Source organism: Panulirus ornatus, chromosome 17, assembly GCF_036320965.1.
Source record: "Panulirus ornatus isolate Po-2019 chromosome 17, ASM3632096v1, whole genome shotgun sequence".
NCBI classification, from domain to species: Eukaryota; Metazoa; Arthropoda; class Malacostraca; order Decapoda; family Palinuridae; genus Panulirus; species Panulirus ornatus.
Genome location: NC_092240.1, coordinates 55662495 through 55682471, shown reverse-complemented (window position 1 = coordinate 55682471; position 19977 = coordinate 55662495). Strand labels below are relative to the sequence as shown.

The window sequence follows — 19977 nt, the reverse complement described above, 5'->3', positions numbered from 1 at the left end:
GCATTACTCCAGTCAATACAATCATCATAGTTTTAACGTGATTAAACAGGGCATTTGATTCTTGTCCTGTTCTTATACTATATTATGTTGCTTAAGTCTGTCAGAAAGATCCTTACCAGTCTGCCTAACATAAAAGTTATCACAATTTCTACATGGCACTTTACGGATGCATCCAGGAGAATTTTCTGGGGAATTCCTGATTAAGATATTCTTTATAGTATTATTATTGCTGAAGGCAACATTTACATTAAAGAATTTAAGCAACATGGGAAGGAAAGTAAAATTATTATTAAAAGGGAGAACTAAAAGATTTTTGGTGTCAATGGGAGGCAAAATACAATTCCACTCATATCCTATCAACTGGGAAAATACATTTCAGTTTGTATTCAACTTGCAAACAGTCCACTTATAAACAAGAGAATGCACGAATCATGCCATAGTCATTGTAACATACCTGCTGCCCCATTACACAGTCAACAACCAAATTTCATCAAACATGATTTGTGCTGTACTTGCTCTAGTTTTGGATACTGATTTTGAAAGGGCAATCCATTTTCTTGTATCATTTCTACTTTTCTGCTAAGAACAAGCACTAGATTGTCTACCCTAGCCTGGACTCTGCAATAAGACCAGTGCCGTACAACAATGACAACCTTCCCATTCCATTGGAAGTTGTGATGATGAAGAAGAGTATAGTGAGGAAGCTGCTGTTGTATTGGAAGAAAAACGAACAGAGTTTGTACTTGACGATGAACCAAAGAAATTTTCTCAAAGAGAGTTAAATGATTTGGTAAGAAATTTGGCACTGCTGAAAGATAAAGCTGAACTTTCAGTATATCTTCTTCAAGAAATATTTCTGCTCAAGGACACTTGCATAACTTATTTCAAGAAAAGGAGTCAGATTTCTATTTCTCATTTTTCCGTGGATGGTCCGCCTGTTTTTGCAACAACATTGATGCATTATTCAACTGCTCATCCCAAGAGTATGATCCCTCTCAATAGTGCTTGTTCATCAACTCATCAAAGAGAAGTCTGAAAGCAGTGCTATTCCACAACTGGAACAAGAAACTCTACATTCCTCTAGGGCATTCAGTGCACATGAAAGTGTTATGAGAACATGCAAGCATTCCTAGATGCCATAAAATATAAGTTACAACTGGAGGATATTTTTGGATTTGAAAATGATTGGCATGCTGATGGGAATGCAGTCAGGATTTATCAAATACTGCTGTTTTTATGCCTCTGGGATAGTCAAGCAACTTCCAGGCATTATATGGAGTCGGACTGGCCTCAACGATCAAAAGAGCCAGGAATTTCGAGTGTCCAAGATAAGCCTCTGGTTGATCTGGTTGATCCACAAAACGTTCTTCTTCCCCTACTCCACATAAAGATTGGTCTCAAGAAGCAATATGTGAAAACACTAGCCAAGAGAAACTCAAAAGGATTTGAGAATGTGGTGGAAAAATTTCCGAGGATCACTGAGGCCAAGTTGAAAGAAGGCTTCTTTGTCAGTCCACAAATAAAGGAACTTCTAAAAGACCATAATTTCAACACCCACCTCGATGACTTAGAGCTGGAGGCCTGGTTCTCTTCCAGTTAGCTATTTGAAAATTTCTTGGGAACCATAAGATCTCCGGATTTGAAAGGTGCAGTGAAAAGACTTCTGAAATCCTATGCTGCTATGGGATGTATGATGTTGTTCAAGGTGCATTTCCTCTAGTCACATCTGGATGTTTCTGCAAAGAACCTTGGAGTAGTGTCTGACGAACAAAAAGAGTTCTTCCATCAGAACATCAGTGCGATGGAGCATCAATACCAGGGTTTCTGGAATGAAGGAATGCTTACAAATTATTGCTGGATGTTATAAAGGGACAAACCAGAGTCATAGCACCATAGGAGGTCCAAAGCTCAGTGCTTTAGCTTGTGAAGAGCACCACAGAAGGTTAAAAGCCGAACTTTTTAGCTTTTCCTGAATAGTATCTTCTTCAAATACCTTCTGCCTAGGAATACTGAATATCTGCAATAAAAAGTTTGAACTGGTACAAATCTTATCAATTCACCTTTGCCCATACATCATGTAGCTACAGCTGAACTGAGAAAGTATGCATCCATAGAAAGAAAATGAGATGTATTGTACTGAAATGGACTAAAAATTAATAATCTCCATCGGAAATAGGCCTAGAAAAGTTACACTGCATTCTTGAAGATAAAAAAGTTCAAATTTGTTGTCCAGTGTCATCAGCAGCCTTCAGACTCTAAATCAAGTGTATCCATTTCAGAATTTCTGCAAGGAAAATGTTAAAGATACTCTAGTGTGTACACATCATAAGGCCATCACTCTTCCTGTAAATTTGAGGTGCTTGGGAGGTTTAATGACAACAAGAAACTGATGGCTAAACCTGCATTTTAAAAAAAATTATTGAGGAAGATAGTTACTCTTTAAGAAGAATTTAAAGTGGATGAGATTCCATTAGTTTGGAAAAGAATGCAACTGACATCACTGGTCATCAAGAAAAGACTACTTCAGGGTTCAAAGCAGCAAAAGAGTGTGTGATGCTTTTCCTGGGAGGCAATGCTAAGGATTCAAAACTTCAGCTCTTGGTAATGTTTCATTAAAAAAAAATCCCACTGGAGCTATAAAGGGCTATGCAAAGTCTGTATTACCTGCGATTTGGTAAGTTGTTAAATCAAGTTTTTCATGGGGTGACATAGACATCTCTCTAGTGTCCTTCCCTCACCTTCCCAGTAGAATTCACACCAATCTATCCTACTCCACTGTCAACTCAAGCTCTCACTATCACATCTTCTTGTAAGCTTTTGTAAAAACTGTTTAAAATGAATAATATGAGGGCATGGTTAGTTGTTCCTAAGCTGAGCTGTTCTAGGTATATTCCATACTTAAAAAAAAAAAATTTTGGTCAGAAACATAACCTCCTTATATAATGGAGTTCAACTGCTTGACAGCACAATTTAAAGTGAAAATGGTTTCCAGGAATGTAACCTTGTTGTAAGTTGGGATGTTAGTTTATTCATGGCATGTCATCTGCATCCAAAAAAGATCCTACTTAGATCACTTTGCAGGAAGTGTGAGAAAAAGCATTAATAAAAGCAGTTAACAGTACTGAACCAGAAAACAGGAATGACTGAATTTCAATGGTGAATTGTAAAAGGATATCAAAGGTTGTTGGAAGAGCTAATACTGTGATTCTTTTAAAAGTTTTCAAAGGAACTTTCTGAATAAGGTGGAAAAATACCATAAACAAATGCACACCTTAATCATCCTAATATAACAGCAAAACCATACTAATCATGATGCAATATTAACTAAAACCCTTGTTATATTCAGAAATAAGTCGCTTTTGAGAAAATGCAAGTTCATATAAAAGAAAACGACTGCAGTAAAATGAAACATAAATTTGCTTAAGAAACTAAAAGAAAATATCCAGTTCACAATGTTTCACACTGAAGAACTAGCATCACAAGAAAAAATATAATTTACCTTTAGATAAAAGTAGCCACTCACTTAAGAAAGATGAAATTTACCTTCACATGATAATGGACAAACATCAACACATCATCAATAAAGTTACGAAATCTACCACAAATAAACTGGACTTGCATTTTGAGTGCAGTGAGAGCAGCACACTACCAATCACTTGATGGGAGACTTCAAACATTCTGTGAGTCACTGTCATTGTAAATTCAGTTTTGTATAAAGTTTAGTAATGTTAGCACTAACAACAGGGCCAAGGCTCCTTCCAGATCTCTTGCACTTCATGGATGATAATGCCTCTTCTGCATTGCTAGGACTTACAAGTTCCTCATATGCTGACATGAACAAGTTTGGAGTCTCATACTGAAAAAGCAAACAATTAAACTTAAATAATCATAGGTAAAAACTGCAGCTTCATATATATATAAATATATATATATATATATATATATATATATATATATATATATATATATATATATATATATATATATATATATACTTTTTTTTTTTTTTTCATACCATTCGCCATTTCCCGCATTAGCGAGGTAGCGTTAAGAACAGAGGACTGGGCCTTTGAGGGAATATCCTCATATGGCCCCCTTCTCTGTTCCTTCTTTTGGAAAATTTAAAAAAAAATGAGAGGGGAGGATTTCCAGCCCCCCGCTCCCTTCCCTTTTAGTCGCCTTCTATGACATGCAGGGAATACGTGGGAAGTATTCTTTCTCCCCTATATATATTTATCTATTTATTCACTTTTTTTTTTTTGCTTTGTCGCTGTCTCCCGCGTTTGCGAGGTAGCGCAAGGAAACAGACGAAAGAAATGGCCCAACCCACCCCCATACACATGTATATACATACGTCCAAACACGCAAATATACACACCTACACAGCTTTCCATGGTTTACCCCAGATGCTTCACATGCCCTGATTCAATCCACTGACAGCACGTCAACCCCGGTATACCACGTCGCTCCAATTCACTCTATTCCTTGCCCTCCTTTCACCCTCCTGCATGTTCAGGCCCCGATCACACAAAATCTTTTTCACTCCATCTTTCCACCTCCAATTTGGTCTCCCTCTTCTCCTCGTTCCCTCCACCTCCAACACATATATCCTCTTGGTCAATCTTTCCTCACTCATTCTCTCCATGTGCCCAAACCATTTCAAAACACCCTCTTCTGCTCTCTCAACCATGCTCTTTTCATTTCCACACATCTCTTTTACCCTTACGTTACTTACTCGATCAAACCACCTCACACCACACATTGTCCTCAAACATCTCATTTCCAGCACATCCATCCTCCTGCGCACAACTCTATCCATAGCCCACGCCTCGCAACCATACAACATTGTTGGAACCACTATTCCTTCAAACATACCCATTTTTGCTTCCCGAGATAATGTTCTCGACTTCCACACATTCTTCAAGGCCCCCAGAATTTTCACCCCCTCCCCCACCCTATGATCCACTTCCGCTTCCATGGTTCCATCCGCTGCCAGATCCACTCCCAGATATCTAAAACACTTCACTTCCTCCAGTTTTTCTCCATTCAAACTCACCTCCCAATTGACTTGACCCTCAACCCTACTGTACCTAATAACCTTGCTCTTATTCACATTTACTCTTAACTTTCTTCTACCACACACTTTACCAAACTCAGTCACCAGCTTCTGCAGTTTCTCACATGAATCAGCCACCAGCGCTGTATCATCAGCGAACAACAACTGACTCACTTCCCAAGCTCTCTCATCCCCAACAGACTTCATACTTGCCCCTCTTTCCAAAACTCTTGCATTTACCTCCCTAACAACCCCATCCATAAACAAATTAAACAACCATGGAGACATCAGACACCCCTGCCGCAAACCTACATTCACTGAGAACCAATCACTTTCCTCTCTTCCTACACGTACACATGCCTTACATCCTCGATAAAAACTTTTCACTGCTTCTAACAACTTTCCTCCCACAACCATATATTCTTAATACCTTCCACAGAGCATCTCTATCAACTCTATCATATGCCTTCTCCAGATCCATAAATGCTACATACAAATCCATTTGCTTTTCTAAGTATTTCTCACATACACTCTTCAAAGCAAACACCTGATCCACACATCCTCTACCACTTCTGAAACCACACTGCTCTTCCCCAATCTGATGCTCTGTACATGCCTTCACCCTCTCAATCAATACCCTCCCATATAATTTACCAGGAATACTCAACAAACTTATACCTCTGTAATTTGAGCACTCACTCTTATCCCCTTTGCCTTTGTACAATGGCATATATATATATATATATAATATATATATATATATATTTTTTTTTTTTTTTTTTTTTTTTTTTTTTTTATACTTTGTCGCTGTCTCCCGCGTTTGCGAGGTAGCGCAAGGAAACAGACGAAAGAAATGGCCCAACCCCCCCCCCCATACACATGTACATACACACGTCCACACACACGCAAATATACACACCTACACAGCTTTCCATGGTTTACCCCAGACGCTTCACATGCCTTGATTCAATCCACTGACAGCACGTCAACCCCGGTATACCACTCGCTCCAATTCACTCTATTCCTTGCCCTCCTTTCACCCTCCTGCATGTTCAGGCCCCGATCACACAAAATCTTTTTCACTCCATCTTTCCACCTCCAATTTGGTCTCCCTCTTCTCCTTCTCCCTCCACCTCCAACACATATATCCTCTTGGTCAATCTTTCCTCACTCATTCTCTCCATGTGCCCAAACCATTTCAAAACACCCTCTTCTGCTCTCTCAACCACGCTCTTTTATTTCCACACATCTCTCTACCCTTACGTTACTTACTCGATCAAACCACCTCACACCACACATTGTCCTCAAACATCTCATTTCCAGCACATCCACCTCCTGCGCACAACTCTATCCATAGCCCACGCCTCGCAACCATACAACATTGTTGGAACCACTATTCCTTCAAACATACCCATTTTTGCTTTCCGAGATAATGTTCTCAACTTCCACACATTCTTCAAGGCTCCCAGAATTTCCCCCTCCCCACCCATGATCCATTTCCGCTTCATGTCCATCCCTGCCAGATCCACCCAGATATCAAAACCTTCACTTCTCCAGCTCCATCAACATCTCCCAATGCCTGTTCAATCCACACTGACAGCACGTCAACCCTGTATACCACATTACTCCAATTCACTCTATTTCTTGCCCTCCTTCACCCTCCTCCATGTTCAGGCCCATCACACAAATCTTTTCACTCCATCTTTCCACCTCCAATTTGATCTCCCTCTTCATCCTCGTTCCCTCCACTCGACACATATATCCTCTTGTCAATCTCTCCTCACTCATTCTCTCCATTGCCCAACCATTCAAAACACCCTCTTCTGCTCTCTCAACCACGCTCTTTTTATTTCCACACACTCTCTTTCCCTTACGTTACTTACTCGATCAAACCACCTCACACCACACATTGTCCTCAAACATCTCATTTCCAGCACATCCATCCTCCTGCGCACATCTCTATCCATAGCCCACGCCTCGCAACCATACAACATTGTTGGAACCACTATTCCTCAAACATACCCATTTTTGCTTTCCGAGATAATGTTCTCGACTTCCACACATTTTCAAGGCTCCCAAAATTTTCGCCCCCTCCCCCACCCTATGATCCACTTCCGCTTCCATGGTTCCATCCGCTGACAGATCCACTCCCAGATATCTAAAACACTTCACTTCCTCCATTTTTCTCCATTCAAACTCACCTCCCAATTGACTTGACCCTCACCCCTACTGTACTAATAACCTTGCTCTTATTCACATTTACTCTCAACTTTCTTCTTCCACACACTTTACCAAACTCAGTCACCAGCTTCTGCAGTTCTCACATGAATCAGCCACCAGCGCTGTATCATCAGCGAACAACAACTGACTCACTTCCCAAGCTCTCTCATCCCCAACAGACTTCATACTTGCCCCTCTTTCCAGGACTCTTGCATTTACCTCCCTTACAACCCCATCCATAAACAAATTAAACAACCATGGAGACATCACACACCCCTGCCGCACAACCTACATTCACTGAGAACCAATCACTTCCTCTCTTCCACACACACATGCCTTACATCCTCGATAAAAACTTTTCACTGCTTCTAACAACTTTCCTCCCACACCATATATTCTTAATACCTTCCACGGGCATCTCTATCAACTTATCATATATAATATATATATAATATGTTTTTATCGAGGATGTAAGGCATGTGTACGTGTAGGAAGAGAGGAAAGTGATTGGTTCTCAGTGAATGTAGGTTTGTGGCAGGGGTGTGTGATGTCTCCATGGTTGTTTAATTTGTTTATGGATGGGGTTGTTAGGGAGGTGAATGCAAGAGTTTTGGAAAGAGGGGCAAGTATGAAGTCTGTTGGGGATGAGAGAGCTTGGGAGGTGAGTCAGTTTTTGTTCGCTGATGATACAGCGCTGGTGGCTGATTCATGTGAAAAACTGCAGAAGCTGGTGACTGAGTTTGGTAGTGTTCGAAAGAAGAAAGTTAAGAGTAAATGTGAATAAGAGCAAGGTAATTAGATACAGTAGGGTTGAGGGTCAAGTCAATTGGGAGGTAAGTTTGAATGGAGAAAAACTGGAGGAAGTAAAGTGTTTTTGATATCTGGGAGTGGATCTGGCAGCGGATGGAACCATGGAAGCGGAAGTGGATCATAGGGTGGGGGAGGGGGCGAAAATCCTGGGAGCCTTGAAGAATGTGTGGAAGTCGAGAACATTATCTCGGAAAGCAAAAATGGGTATGTTTGAAGGAATAGTGGTTCCAACAATGTTGCATGGTTGCGAGGCGTGGGCTATGGATAGAGCTGTGCGCAGGAGGGTGGATGTGCTGGAAATGAGATGTTTGAGGACAATGTGTGGTGTGAGGTGGTTTGATCAAGTAAGTAACGTAAGGGTAAGAGAGATGCGTGGAAATAAAAAGAGCGTGGTTGAGAGAGCAGAAGAGGGTGTTTTGAAATGGTTTGGGAACATGGAGAGAATGAGTGAGGAAAGATTGACCAAGAGGATATATGTGTCAGAGGTGGAGGGAACGAGGAGAAGTGGGAGACCAAATTGGAGGTGGAAAGATGGAGTGAAAAAGATTTTGTGTGATCGGGGCCTGAACATGCAGGAGGGTGAAAGGAGGGCAAGGAATAGAGTGAATTGGATCGATGTGGTATACCGGGGTTGACGTGCTGTCAGTGGATTGAATCAGGGCATGTGAAGCGTCTGGGGTAAACCATGGAAAGCTGTGTAGGTATGTATATTTGCGTGTGTGGACGTATGTATATACATGTGTATGGGGGTGGGTTGGGCCATTTCTTTCGTCTGTTTCCTTGTGCTACCTTGCAAACGCGGGAGACAGCGGCAAAAAAAAAAAAATATATGTTTGAAGGAATAGTGGTTCCAACAATGTTGTACGGTTGCGAGGCGTGGGCTATGGATAGAGTTGTGCGCAGGAGGGTGGATGTGCTGGAAATGAGATGTTTGAGGACAATGTGTGGTGTGAGGTGGTTTGATCGAGTAAGTAATGTAAGGGTAAGAGAGATGTGTGGAAATAAAAAGAGCGTGGTTGAGAGAGCAGAAGAGGGTGTTTTGAAATGGTTTGGGCACATGGAGAGAATGAGTGAGGAAAGATTGACCAAGAGGATATATGTGTCGGAGGTGGAGGGAACGAGGAGAAGTGGGAGACCAAATTGGAGGTGGAAAGATGGAGTGAAAAAGATTTTGTGTGATCGGGGCCTGAACATGGAGGAGGGTGAAAGGAGGGCAAGGAATAGAGTGAATTGGATCGATATGGTATACCGGGGTTGACGTGCTGTCAGTGGATTGAATCAAGGCATGTGAAGCGTCTGGGGTAAACCATCGAAAGTTGTGTGGGGCCTGGATGTGGAAAGGGAGCTGTGGTTTCGGGCATTATTGCGTGGCAGCTAGAGACTGAGTGTGAACGAATGGGGCCTTTGTTGTCTTTTACTAGTGCTACCTCGCACACATGAGGAGGGAGGGGGAAGGTATTCCATGTGTGGCGAGGTGGCGATGGGAGTGAATGGGGGCAGACAGTGTGAATTGTGTGCATGGGTATATATGTATGTGTCTGTGTATGTATATATATGTGTACATTGAGATGTATAGGTATGTATATTTGCGTGTGTGGACGTGTGTGTGTATGCATTGTGTATGGGGGTGGGTTGGGCCATTTCTTTCGTCTGTTTCCTTGCGCTACCTCGCAAACGCGGGAGACTGCGACAAAGCAAAATAAATATAAAAAAATATTCTTTTATTATTATATCATTTTGCTTTGTCGCTGTCTCCCGCATTAGCGAGGTAGCGCAAGGAAACAGTCGAAAGAATGGCCCAACCCACCCACATACACATGTATATACATACACATCCACAAACGCAAATATACATACCTATACATCTCAACGTATACATATATATACACACACAGACATATACATATATACACATGTACATAATTCATACTGTCTGCCTTTATTCATCCCCATCGCCATCTCGCCACACTTGAAATAACAACCCCCTCCCCCCTCATGTGTGCGAGGTAGCGCTAGGAAAAGACAACAAAGGCCACATTCGTTCACACTCGAGTCTCTAGCTGTCATGTAATAATGCACCGAAACCACAGCTCCTCTTTCCACATCCAGGCCCCACACAACTTTCCATGGTTTACCCCAGACACTTCACATGCCCTGGTTCAATCCATTGACAGCACGTCGGCCCCGGTATACCACATCGTTCCAATTCACTCTATTCCTTGCACGCCTTTCACCATCCTGCATCTTCAGGCCCCGATCACTCACAATCTTTTTCACTCCATCTTTCCACCTCCAATTTGGTCTCCCACTTCTCCTCGTTCCCTCCACCTCTGACACATATACCCTCTTGGTCATTCTTTCCTCACTCATTCTCTCCATGTGACCAAACCATTTCAAAACACCCTCTTCTGCTCTCTAAACTACACTCTTTTTATTACCACACATCTCTCTTACCCTTACATTACTTACTCGATCAAACCACCTCACACCACATATTGTCCTCAAACATCTCATTTCCAGCACATCCACCCTCCTCCGCACAATTCTATCCATAGCCCACGCCTCGCAACCATACAACATTGAAAGTATATGTAATTATATCTACCTATCTATCTACATCTCTGATGTCCATTCCCTCTGGGAACTCCCCAAAGAAGTTGGCCACAGCTAAAGTCTCCATAGCTGGAACTCCAGCGCCACTTCTTAGCCTTTAGTGCCTCACCCTTAACAGGCCACTGGCAGAGGGCAATTCTAGCAATGTTTCCAGAGGCTCCTACCTAATACTCCAACCAAACACTTCTACCTAATGTTCTAACCTAAAACTTCACCTTATGTTCCTATCTAATATTTCTTCCTAATGCTCCTGACTAATATTCCTACCTACTACTTTTATCTACTGCTCCTACCATTTTGCCAAAAGGCAGGGCTAATGCAGAGCATTCATTGCAGGAAAATCAAGAGTCACCAAGAATGAGTTGTGTGAGTTAAGTGTTGTCAAGTGTTAAATGTGACAAATGGAGATCACAAATTTGTGGACTGAATGCCAGCAGTCCATGTGTGGGTAAGGCAAAAAGAAAAGGCAGCTACACAGGTCAGAGAAGAGCAACTTGACAGACCACTGAAGTGCTGGCTCACTGTGCAGTCATCACTAACCTACCGACATTCAGGTGAGTAGTATTGGTAATATACCTCCTTGGTTAGTGGCTGCCTACCAACTTCTACCCACTATGTAACTACAAAGGCACTAAATTTGTTTCATCATAATCATCATGTGTGTACACATGCCATTCCCAAAAGCTCAATTTGCCTCACACCACAAATCGCCCTCAGGCTTTTACTTTCCAATACATTCATCCTCTTTTTTTATATTCAAGGCTCAAGACACATCCATGTAACACTGTAAAGACTATAATACAACTTTGAACTTACCCATCTTTGCCCTGAGAGACACTGACCTCTCCGGAGCTCCACAAATTTCTTAATGCATCCAGGACATTAACCCCCACCATCACCCAATGACTCATTTCAGCCCCAGTGGATTACCTCTTACCCTTCTCTTTTCTAAACTTAATCAAGTTGTTTAGCTGGCTCCCACAGGATTTATTTCTCAATCCATGAATCATCTCTACAACTTGAGGATGTACTCTCTTTATTCTATGTCTTTTTTCAAGTAGGGTGACCAAATCCGAGCACAATATTCAAGATGGGGATGCACCAGTGAACTGTAAACAGAATGTATGATTTCCCTTGACTTAAATTTCAAGTAGGGTGACCAAATCTGAGTACAATATTCAAGATGGGGATGCACCAGTGAAATGTAGACAGTATGTATGATTTCCCTTGACTTAAACTTGAAGGCCTGACCTAAGAATAAAGGTTCTTGTTTGTTCTTTTTACTGCCTCTATACACAGCTTACTTGTCTTTGGGTTGCCAAAGATTGTTATGCCCAAGTCTTTCTCCTCATTACCTTTTGCAGTTCGGCAGAATTCATACCATAGATTACCTTTTCATCTTTACAACCACTATTAATTTTCATTTGATACCAATAAGCCCAGTCCATCAGTTTGGCTATGTCAACTTCAAGCTGCAGACATTCAAGTCCATTAGAAGATTCATTTCCCAGCTTAATATAATCTGAGATTTTTTATATCTTACATTTCAGCCATTTATCAAGACTGATCCCTCTGGGCTTGACCATTTATTACAACTTTGTATACTGCTAGTTAACTACCTTCCTATCCACTTAAACGCATCCCCTTCAATACCACATTACAACTTTTGCTAGCAACCTTTGATGCAGAACCTTAATGAATGCTCTTTGAAAATCTAAATAGATAAAATAAAATGATTGACATTCATCATAAATGTTGATTATATCATAAAACAAATCAAGCAGATTTGACAGACTGGAGTACTTTTGTCAAAAGCCATACTGAGAATCATTTATCAAAAGTGATGGTCCTCCAAACAGTCTACAATATTGTTTCAGATGACTGTTTCCAGGCAGTGACTTATCACCTTTTCAGAAAAACAGTGTGTGCTCCCAATACTAGCTAGACCCTGCAATACTCAGTTAGCTGCTGTGTCGCATGATCATTGTGTGGCCATCAGCACCTCAAGGTGGGTCGTTTTGATGCCTACTTCTTTCCCTACACATTGAAGCTTTGAAATTGCTCTAACTTCTCATGTCTTTCCCAATACCTATGACCTGGAACATTTCAAAAGACAGGTCGGTCCTCAAAAATTCATAAATACTTTCCCTTGTCTTTCCTTTTCCAACTTCATAATTCTCTCTCTATTTCAATTAAGGCCCAGCCTTGATGTTGACTTTTGTCCGTGATTGGAGCCTTCAACATAAAGAAAAAACTGATAGGGTAAAGATTTTCTTGCTTCAAACATAACTGTAAAAATCCTTAAGGTTTCTTTTGCTATTTTCAGCAAAACACAGTTCTTGCTGATTTTAACATTTTTATATGTGTCTTAGTTCCCTACGCAAATTTACATAATTTCCTCTCATGTTAGTTATTAGTCTGTATGAGTTTCCTATGAGCTACCATCATATATGAAAGGCACTTCTTTATTACATTGTTCACCACTTTGGTTTTGTTTTAGAAAAATACCATCTACTACACACTGGCACATATGTTCCCTCTATTGTTTTGAAAGTTTTACTGATGCTCTATCAAGCTACATTCATGTCGTTTCTTGGATCATACCATCCCAGATTTTACTGTCATGAACATTGCAAAGATGAATAAAATTTAAAGGTCTAAAATCTGGTATTTTTTGGAGACTGTCATGTTCATCAGCATTATATGCGGTGTTGAAAGTGACCTCAAAAGTAATTTTGTTGGTGATCACATGTACCAAATTTTTCTCCAACTTCAACATTATTAATTTCAATATCATTGTTACAACCAAATTTCACATACCTTCTTTGCAAGGAAGTTTCTCATTTAAATGGATTAGGACACTATCAAGCAAATTTAAGTAGTGTCTGTGTGCTGGATCTCATACAGGTGCTCAAGATTATCAAAGGCTTTGATAACCTTGATCTAACAAGCTACTCGAGACTTGATTTGTCTGATTTCACTTGCAATATTGGATACAAACTCATGGGAAAATCTTATACTTCAAATATGGCTTAGTACTTTTTCTTTAACACAACTTTTAACAAATGGAATGATTTACCAATTAGTGGTTGAAAGCAGTATTTTACTTACTTTGTACTTTGTCGCTGTCTCCCATGTTAGTGAGGTAGCACAAGGAAACAGACGAAAGAATGGCCCAACCCACCCACATACACACGTATATTCATACATGTCCACACACACACATATACATACCTATACATTTCAACGTATACATATATATACATACACAGACATATACATATATACACATGTACATAACTCATACTTGCTGCCTTTATTCATTCCCATTGCCACCCCGCCACACATGAAATGACAACTCCCTCCCCCCACATGCGTGCGAGGTAGCGCTAGGAAAAGACAACAAAAGCCACATTCGTTCACACCCAGTCTCTAGCTGTCATACATATGTATAATGCACCGAAATCACAGCTCCCTTTCCACATCCAAGCCCCACAAAACTTTCCATGGTTTACCCCAGACGTTTCACATAATGATATGCTTTCAGTCCATGACAAGTATTATTTGTGTCTCCTTGGTCACAGTTTGCAGACTTTCCTCTTTGAGTTATCTATATGCCTTTCTACTTTTACACACTAATTTGTGAGTATCTGATATCTTCCACTATTACACTCTTGAAGAGACCCAATGGTCTGTTGTTGTTTGAACACCCTTGCATTCTTTTTTATAGTTCCAACCACTGCCATAACCAACAATATTCAAATTTACACCCAAACCATCCTGTCTCATCCCCCTGCGACACCTCATTACCTTTCTTTTGTTCACATTTACTCTCAACTTTCTCCATTCATATAGTCTAAAAAACTCTGTCATCAGCTTCTGGAGTTTCTCTCTGGAGTATGTCATCTGGAAACAGCAAATGATTCACCTAATATAACCCATCAACCCCAATATACCACAAACTTGCCCTTTAAGATCTCTATATTCACCTCCCTCACCAACGTATCTATAAAGACTAAACAACCACAGCAACACTGCACATCCATGGCACAGACCTGCTTTCAATGAGAACCACTTACCCTCCTTCAATCCTATTTGCACACTTGCCTTATTCTCTTGGTAAATCTCACTGCATCAAATAAGAACTTAAAAGAACTTTTATATCATGGTGGAAATGGTTAAAACAAAGTTGACATTGAAGCAGAAAAATCTAAACAGATTTGAGTTTGCTCAACTCGTTACAAGTTTTCATGTCTCTATTTGGGACAACTTAACATAAAATTAGTGATTTTCTTCACAACCAAAATGATTCATATATAACCAGAGAGAGTATCTTGCACAACAGGGTACCATATGGGGCAAGAATTTTGGGATAGATAGTGCACATGCAGTATTTTTTACTCTTAAGCTCTTGCTTATGAGATACTGTACTTCAAAACAAGTTTAGCATTTAAACTATCATCACCCATCTTGAGCATAAATCTGAAAAGAACATGATCAGATGCTTGTCTTGCAATAAAAAAGTATCATGCTTACTGGTGCCACATACACACTGCAGGTCCAGTCTCATACTCCACATCATCCTTCAAAGATCACTGATAATTTTTCTGTTTCTTTTTGTTCTTAATACTTATTTTCAAAGCCTATTTCTATCTCCTCGAGCAGAAGTGGGAGACCAAATTGGAGGTGGAAAGATGGAGTGAAAAAGATTTTGTGTGATCGGGGCCTGAACATGCAGGAGGGTGAAAGGAGGGCAAGGAATAGAGTGAATTGGATTGATGTGGTATACCGGGGTTGACGTGCTGTCAGTGGATTGAATCAGGGCATGTGAAGCGTCTGGGGTAAAGCATGGAAAGCTGTGTAGGTATGTATATTTGCGTGTGTGGACGTATGTATATACATGTGTATGGGGGTGGGTTGGGCCATTTCTTTCGTCTGTTTCCTTGCGCTACCTCGCAAACGCGGGAGACAGCAAAAAAAAAAAAAAAAAAAAAAATTCTATCTCCCTCTATGTATTTTCTTCTTGTGTACAACTTCTGAGGGAACCAACAGCCTTATCATATATCCTTACTTCTAGAGCAAATATAGAGCAAATATCTGGGCTTAGTGTAACTCTAACAAATGTTTCTGCGAGGATTTTGTTGTTTCAAATGTCCTGAGGGAACAATATAAGAAATGAGGGGAAAAATAATGAAAACCAAAAGTGAAAATAATGTTTACATTATGAAAAACAGATATATAAATTCAAACCTAATCAGAAGTTATATACTTAATTCTCAAAAAATATTTTGACTTCCCTACAACTGATCACATGTCATGAAAAATATGAAAATCATATTACCTTATCAACAATAGTCCTGGCTTTTTCAACACTTATACCATGAAGCTGTAGGAGGTGTTTGGCAAACATCTCCTTCACAGTCAATGTGCGATTCTTTACAGATGCTGCGTTGAATTCTACAAATGTTATAAGAGATGTCTCTGTTGCTTCATGATTATGGAATTTTTCCGAATGATCATCCAAGTCTTTACGTAGCACAGCACTTACTACTTTACCCTATAAAAAGTAATAATCAAAAATATTACATTCAAAGAAAAATCAGAGAACACATGAAAAACTATAAAAGTTCTAAAAAACATGGTATCATGCAAAAACTTCAAAAAAAGTTCATACACATTTCTGCAGCTTCCTTTTCAAAGACATCTCTTACATATGTACTAACCCACTCTTTCCTTCCATTTTTTATTATGCTTACTCCCACTCACAAAAGTCATATTCGTTCTTTTGGTGACTCTCAGGTTTCACTAAATAATGAAAATGAACTAATATTTTACCAACAGCTGCATATTATTGTCATATTACATAAAAGCCTTCAATTCATTCTATCTGAATATAATAAGAGGGGTTCTGAAGGATAGGAACCTTCTTTCTTGCAGATAAGCCAATGAGCACTAGTCAGCAAGACCAGCCTAAACAGCTGGAAATGATCATTTTAATTATCCAACCCTAGGGCCCACCGTGTCTCATATACAATAAGAAAAGAATCTAGTGCACGTCTTTAATATCACCTGCATTCTAGAGGTTGGATCCCATGAGAGTTAAATTCTATCCCTGTACTCTACACATAGATAATTACAAGACAGTACTCTAAGTAGTCCTCACAACTGTGATTCAAAGACTTAGGAAATGGCAGATGTCAAAGCAATAGGACGATAGTTAGGAGGGTGACCCTTCTTAGGGATGGGATGTATCAATGCATGCTTTCAGGGAGAAGGAAAAGTTTTGGTTTGTAAACAGAAATGAAACAGATGAGCAAGCACAGGCACAGGTTCAGAGGCACACTCTTTCAGTACATGGTGATGGATGCAATCCGGATCATTAGCTTTGCTTGTGTCCAGAGAAAGAAGCTCTTTTTGGACAGTTCGAAAAGAGATTATGGGAAGGGGTGTAGGATTAGTAAAAGGAGCATCAGGGGGTGAAGGAATGTTAGTGTAATCCAAGATGGAGTTAGAAGAGAAGAGTGAAGAGTGAAGGGAAGGTAGACAGACAGTTGTTGGAGACACTCTTAGCTAAAGACCAGAAAGACCTCTACTTCACCCCACTAGTTTTCTGGTAGGGAACTCAGGTTGTAATGGCCATTCTAAGGTAATGATAAAATTTCAACAGGCCTATGTAATCACTTCATCCCTGAAGACCAGTAAGACAAGCATTTTTGCTAGCATCTAAGAGAATACAATTCATAACTTATTTAAAATAAATGAGTTCAGGAGACTTTCTAGAGATCTACTTTCTTCTGCTCAATGAATAAGGAACATCCTGGTGGTTAATGTAGTGACATGTTAAATCCTTATTAAGTGCAAGATGAACTCAAGAGAAATCCCATTGCTATAAACTTTAAGATTCTTGAGAGGCAACCAAAAATGATCCAATGCCTTGGTTGGAACTAAGTTGTCAAAAGTATGAGGCCTTTGTCAGATTTTGCACAAAAAGTTTAGGAAACTAGAATCAATACCTTTGGGATATGCAAAATGATTCTGGAAGATTCATTAACAGCCAACCTGATTTTTAGCATTAAGTAACTAACTTTCATTGAGGAATGCCTTCATACAAACTTAGCCAATATCAATGTGCCAAGTATTCAGTTACATCCTTTACAATAAGCTTTGTTTCTAAACTGACACATAGCAGGACATTCTATTTCAAGTTTATTTCAACAGGATGATCAGGGTACGCTTCCTAGTTGCCTCCTTTCTTATATCTCAAGCATATATCTATCAACTTATCTATCAATCTATATCTCTGAATGTCCTTTCCCTCAGGGAACTCCCATCAAGGAAGTGGCCACAGTAAAACAGTCTCCACTTATCCCTGTCCTTACATGCCACACTCACATGCACTATTCCATACATTCTTCCACCATTTCTCTCTCTCCAGTACTCCTTCCCTCTATTTCCCCAAGTCACAGTTGGTCTTATTCTCACACCAACCCCTTCAATGGTACCATCATACACTTTCCTTGTAAACTCCCATTTTGCATTCTTTCCACATGCCCACACCACCTCAAAGTATCAAGTTTCACCTACTCTACCACTCCACAATTCATTCCATGGCATTACACATCTCTCATACACCCCCTCACTTCTTTTGTCATTACATTTAGTCACATCAATTGCTCCTCTCAAATAACTCATTTCCACAGCCTGGATTCTTGACCTATGTGACTCATCCCATGTCCACGTTTTGGCCGCACAGGTAATGGTTGAGGACTAAGCTGTCCCTTAATCCTTTCTTCACTTCCATACTTACACCTCTACACTTCATTATTCTATTAAGGGGCCCAATGACTCTTCTACTCTGTACTGCTCTCTCTCTTATCTCACCTTCTATATCACCAAACTTAACCAAGATAGCTCCCTAAATAAGTTCTGTCACCTCTTAGTCTTTTTCCTCCCATATCTATAACACAGTTTAGTACACTATATTCCCTCGTCTATAAGGCTCTGTAAAATCAATATTTTCATCCTGTTTCCTTTCAAACACCATTATCTTACTTTTACCTGCATTTGCCTTCAATCACCTATCCTTACACACATCATAAAGCACATTTATAAGCTTCTGCAACTCCTTTTCACTCTCAGCAAACAACAAACAGGCTTGTCATTAGCTAACATACCTCAGCATCACTCTCCACCTCTACACATCTCTTTCCTAGTTTTGCTTTTAATTCTCTTGCAAAATGTGACTGGGTGGTTCAAGCAAGGAGAATCTACATTACTGTATTAGACATATGGAAGGTTTAATCAGTACACATGATGGAAGCAGTGCTGTGTTACCAGACAGAAATTTGAAAAATAAACTTCTAGGGTAATATAGGAGTAATGAGAGAAAATTTTTTCATCAGGTTTGGCAAGGGATGTTAGGAGTTAGACAACTCACTCCATCCACCTGTGCTTGTGAAGCAGTTTCAATAATAAGAGATTGGCTAATAAAATGGACATAATTAAAACACCCTTCTCTCTGAATGGATGTGAAGTTGAAGTGAATATAATGAGAAATTCAACATTCACATCACAAGGGAATACACTGAAATGGTACAATGGATGATGTGATACACAGAGAAATGATGGAATACTTATGTGGAATGGATATGTGGAAGATTGATGAAAAGGCAAAGAGATTAAGTGGTAGTTAGTGTGGATGAGAGATGTGTATGAGTTTCTACAATAACAACTCTGTCACACAGTAGGATAATACATGAAGACAATATGTGGTGTGAGGTGGTTTGATCGAGTAAGTAATGAAAGGGAAAGAGACGTGTGGTACTAAAAAGTGTGGTGGAGAGAGCATAGGAGGGTGTGTTGGAGCGGTTTTGACATATAGAGAGAATAAGTGAGGAAAGGTCGATAAAGAGGAAAAGAGGATATATGTGTCAAAAGTGGAGGGAACAAGAAGAACTCGGATACCAAACTGGAGGTGGAAGGATGAGGTGAAAAAGATTTTGAATGATCAGGGCCTGAAGGTGCAGGAAGGTGAACAGTGTGCATGGAAAAGTGAACTGGAATGATGTGGTATACTGGGGACAACAAGCTGTCAATGAACTGAACCGGGGCATGTGAAAAGTCAGGGGTAATTCATGGAAAGGCCTGTGGGGCTTGGATGTGGATAGGGAGCTGTGGTTTCAGAGTATTACATATGACAGCTCATATATGGATGTGAGTGGATGTGGCCTTTCTTCATCTGTTTCCTGGCACTAACTTGCTGACACAGGGGGTGGTGA

General features: G+C 40.1%; 1 protein-coding gene across 1 annotated transcript in view; it reads right to left on the bottom strand.

Annotated features, from left to right (window-relative positions):
- Positions 1 to 265: 265 nt before the first annotated feature.
- Positions 266 to 19977, bottom strand: part of mus81 (mus81 structure-specific endonuclease subunit) — an 83100-nt gene continuing 63388 nt past the window's right edge. The window contains 2 exon segments of the mRNA XM_071672650.1: positions 266 to 3856; positions 16041 to 16256. Coding sequence (XP_071528751.1) covers positions 3692 to 3856; positions 16041 to 16256 — 381 coding nt within the window. The 3' untranslated portion in view covers positions 266 to 3691.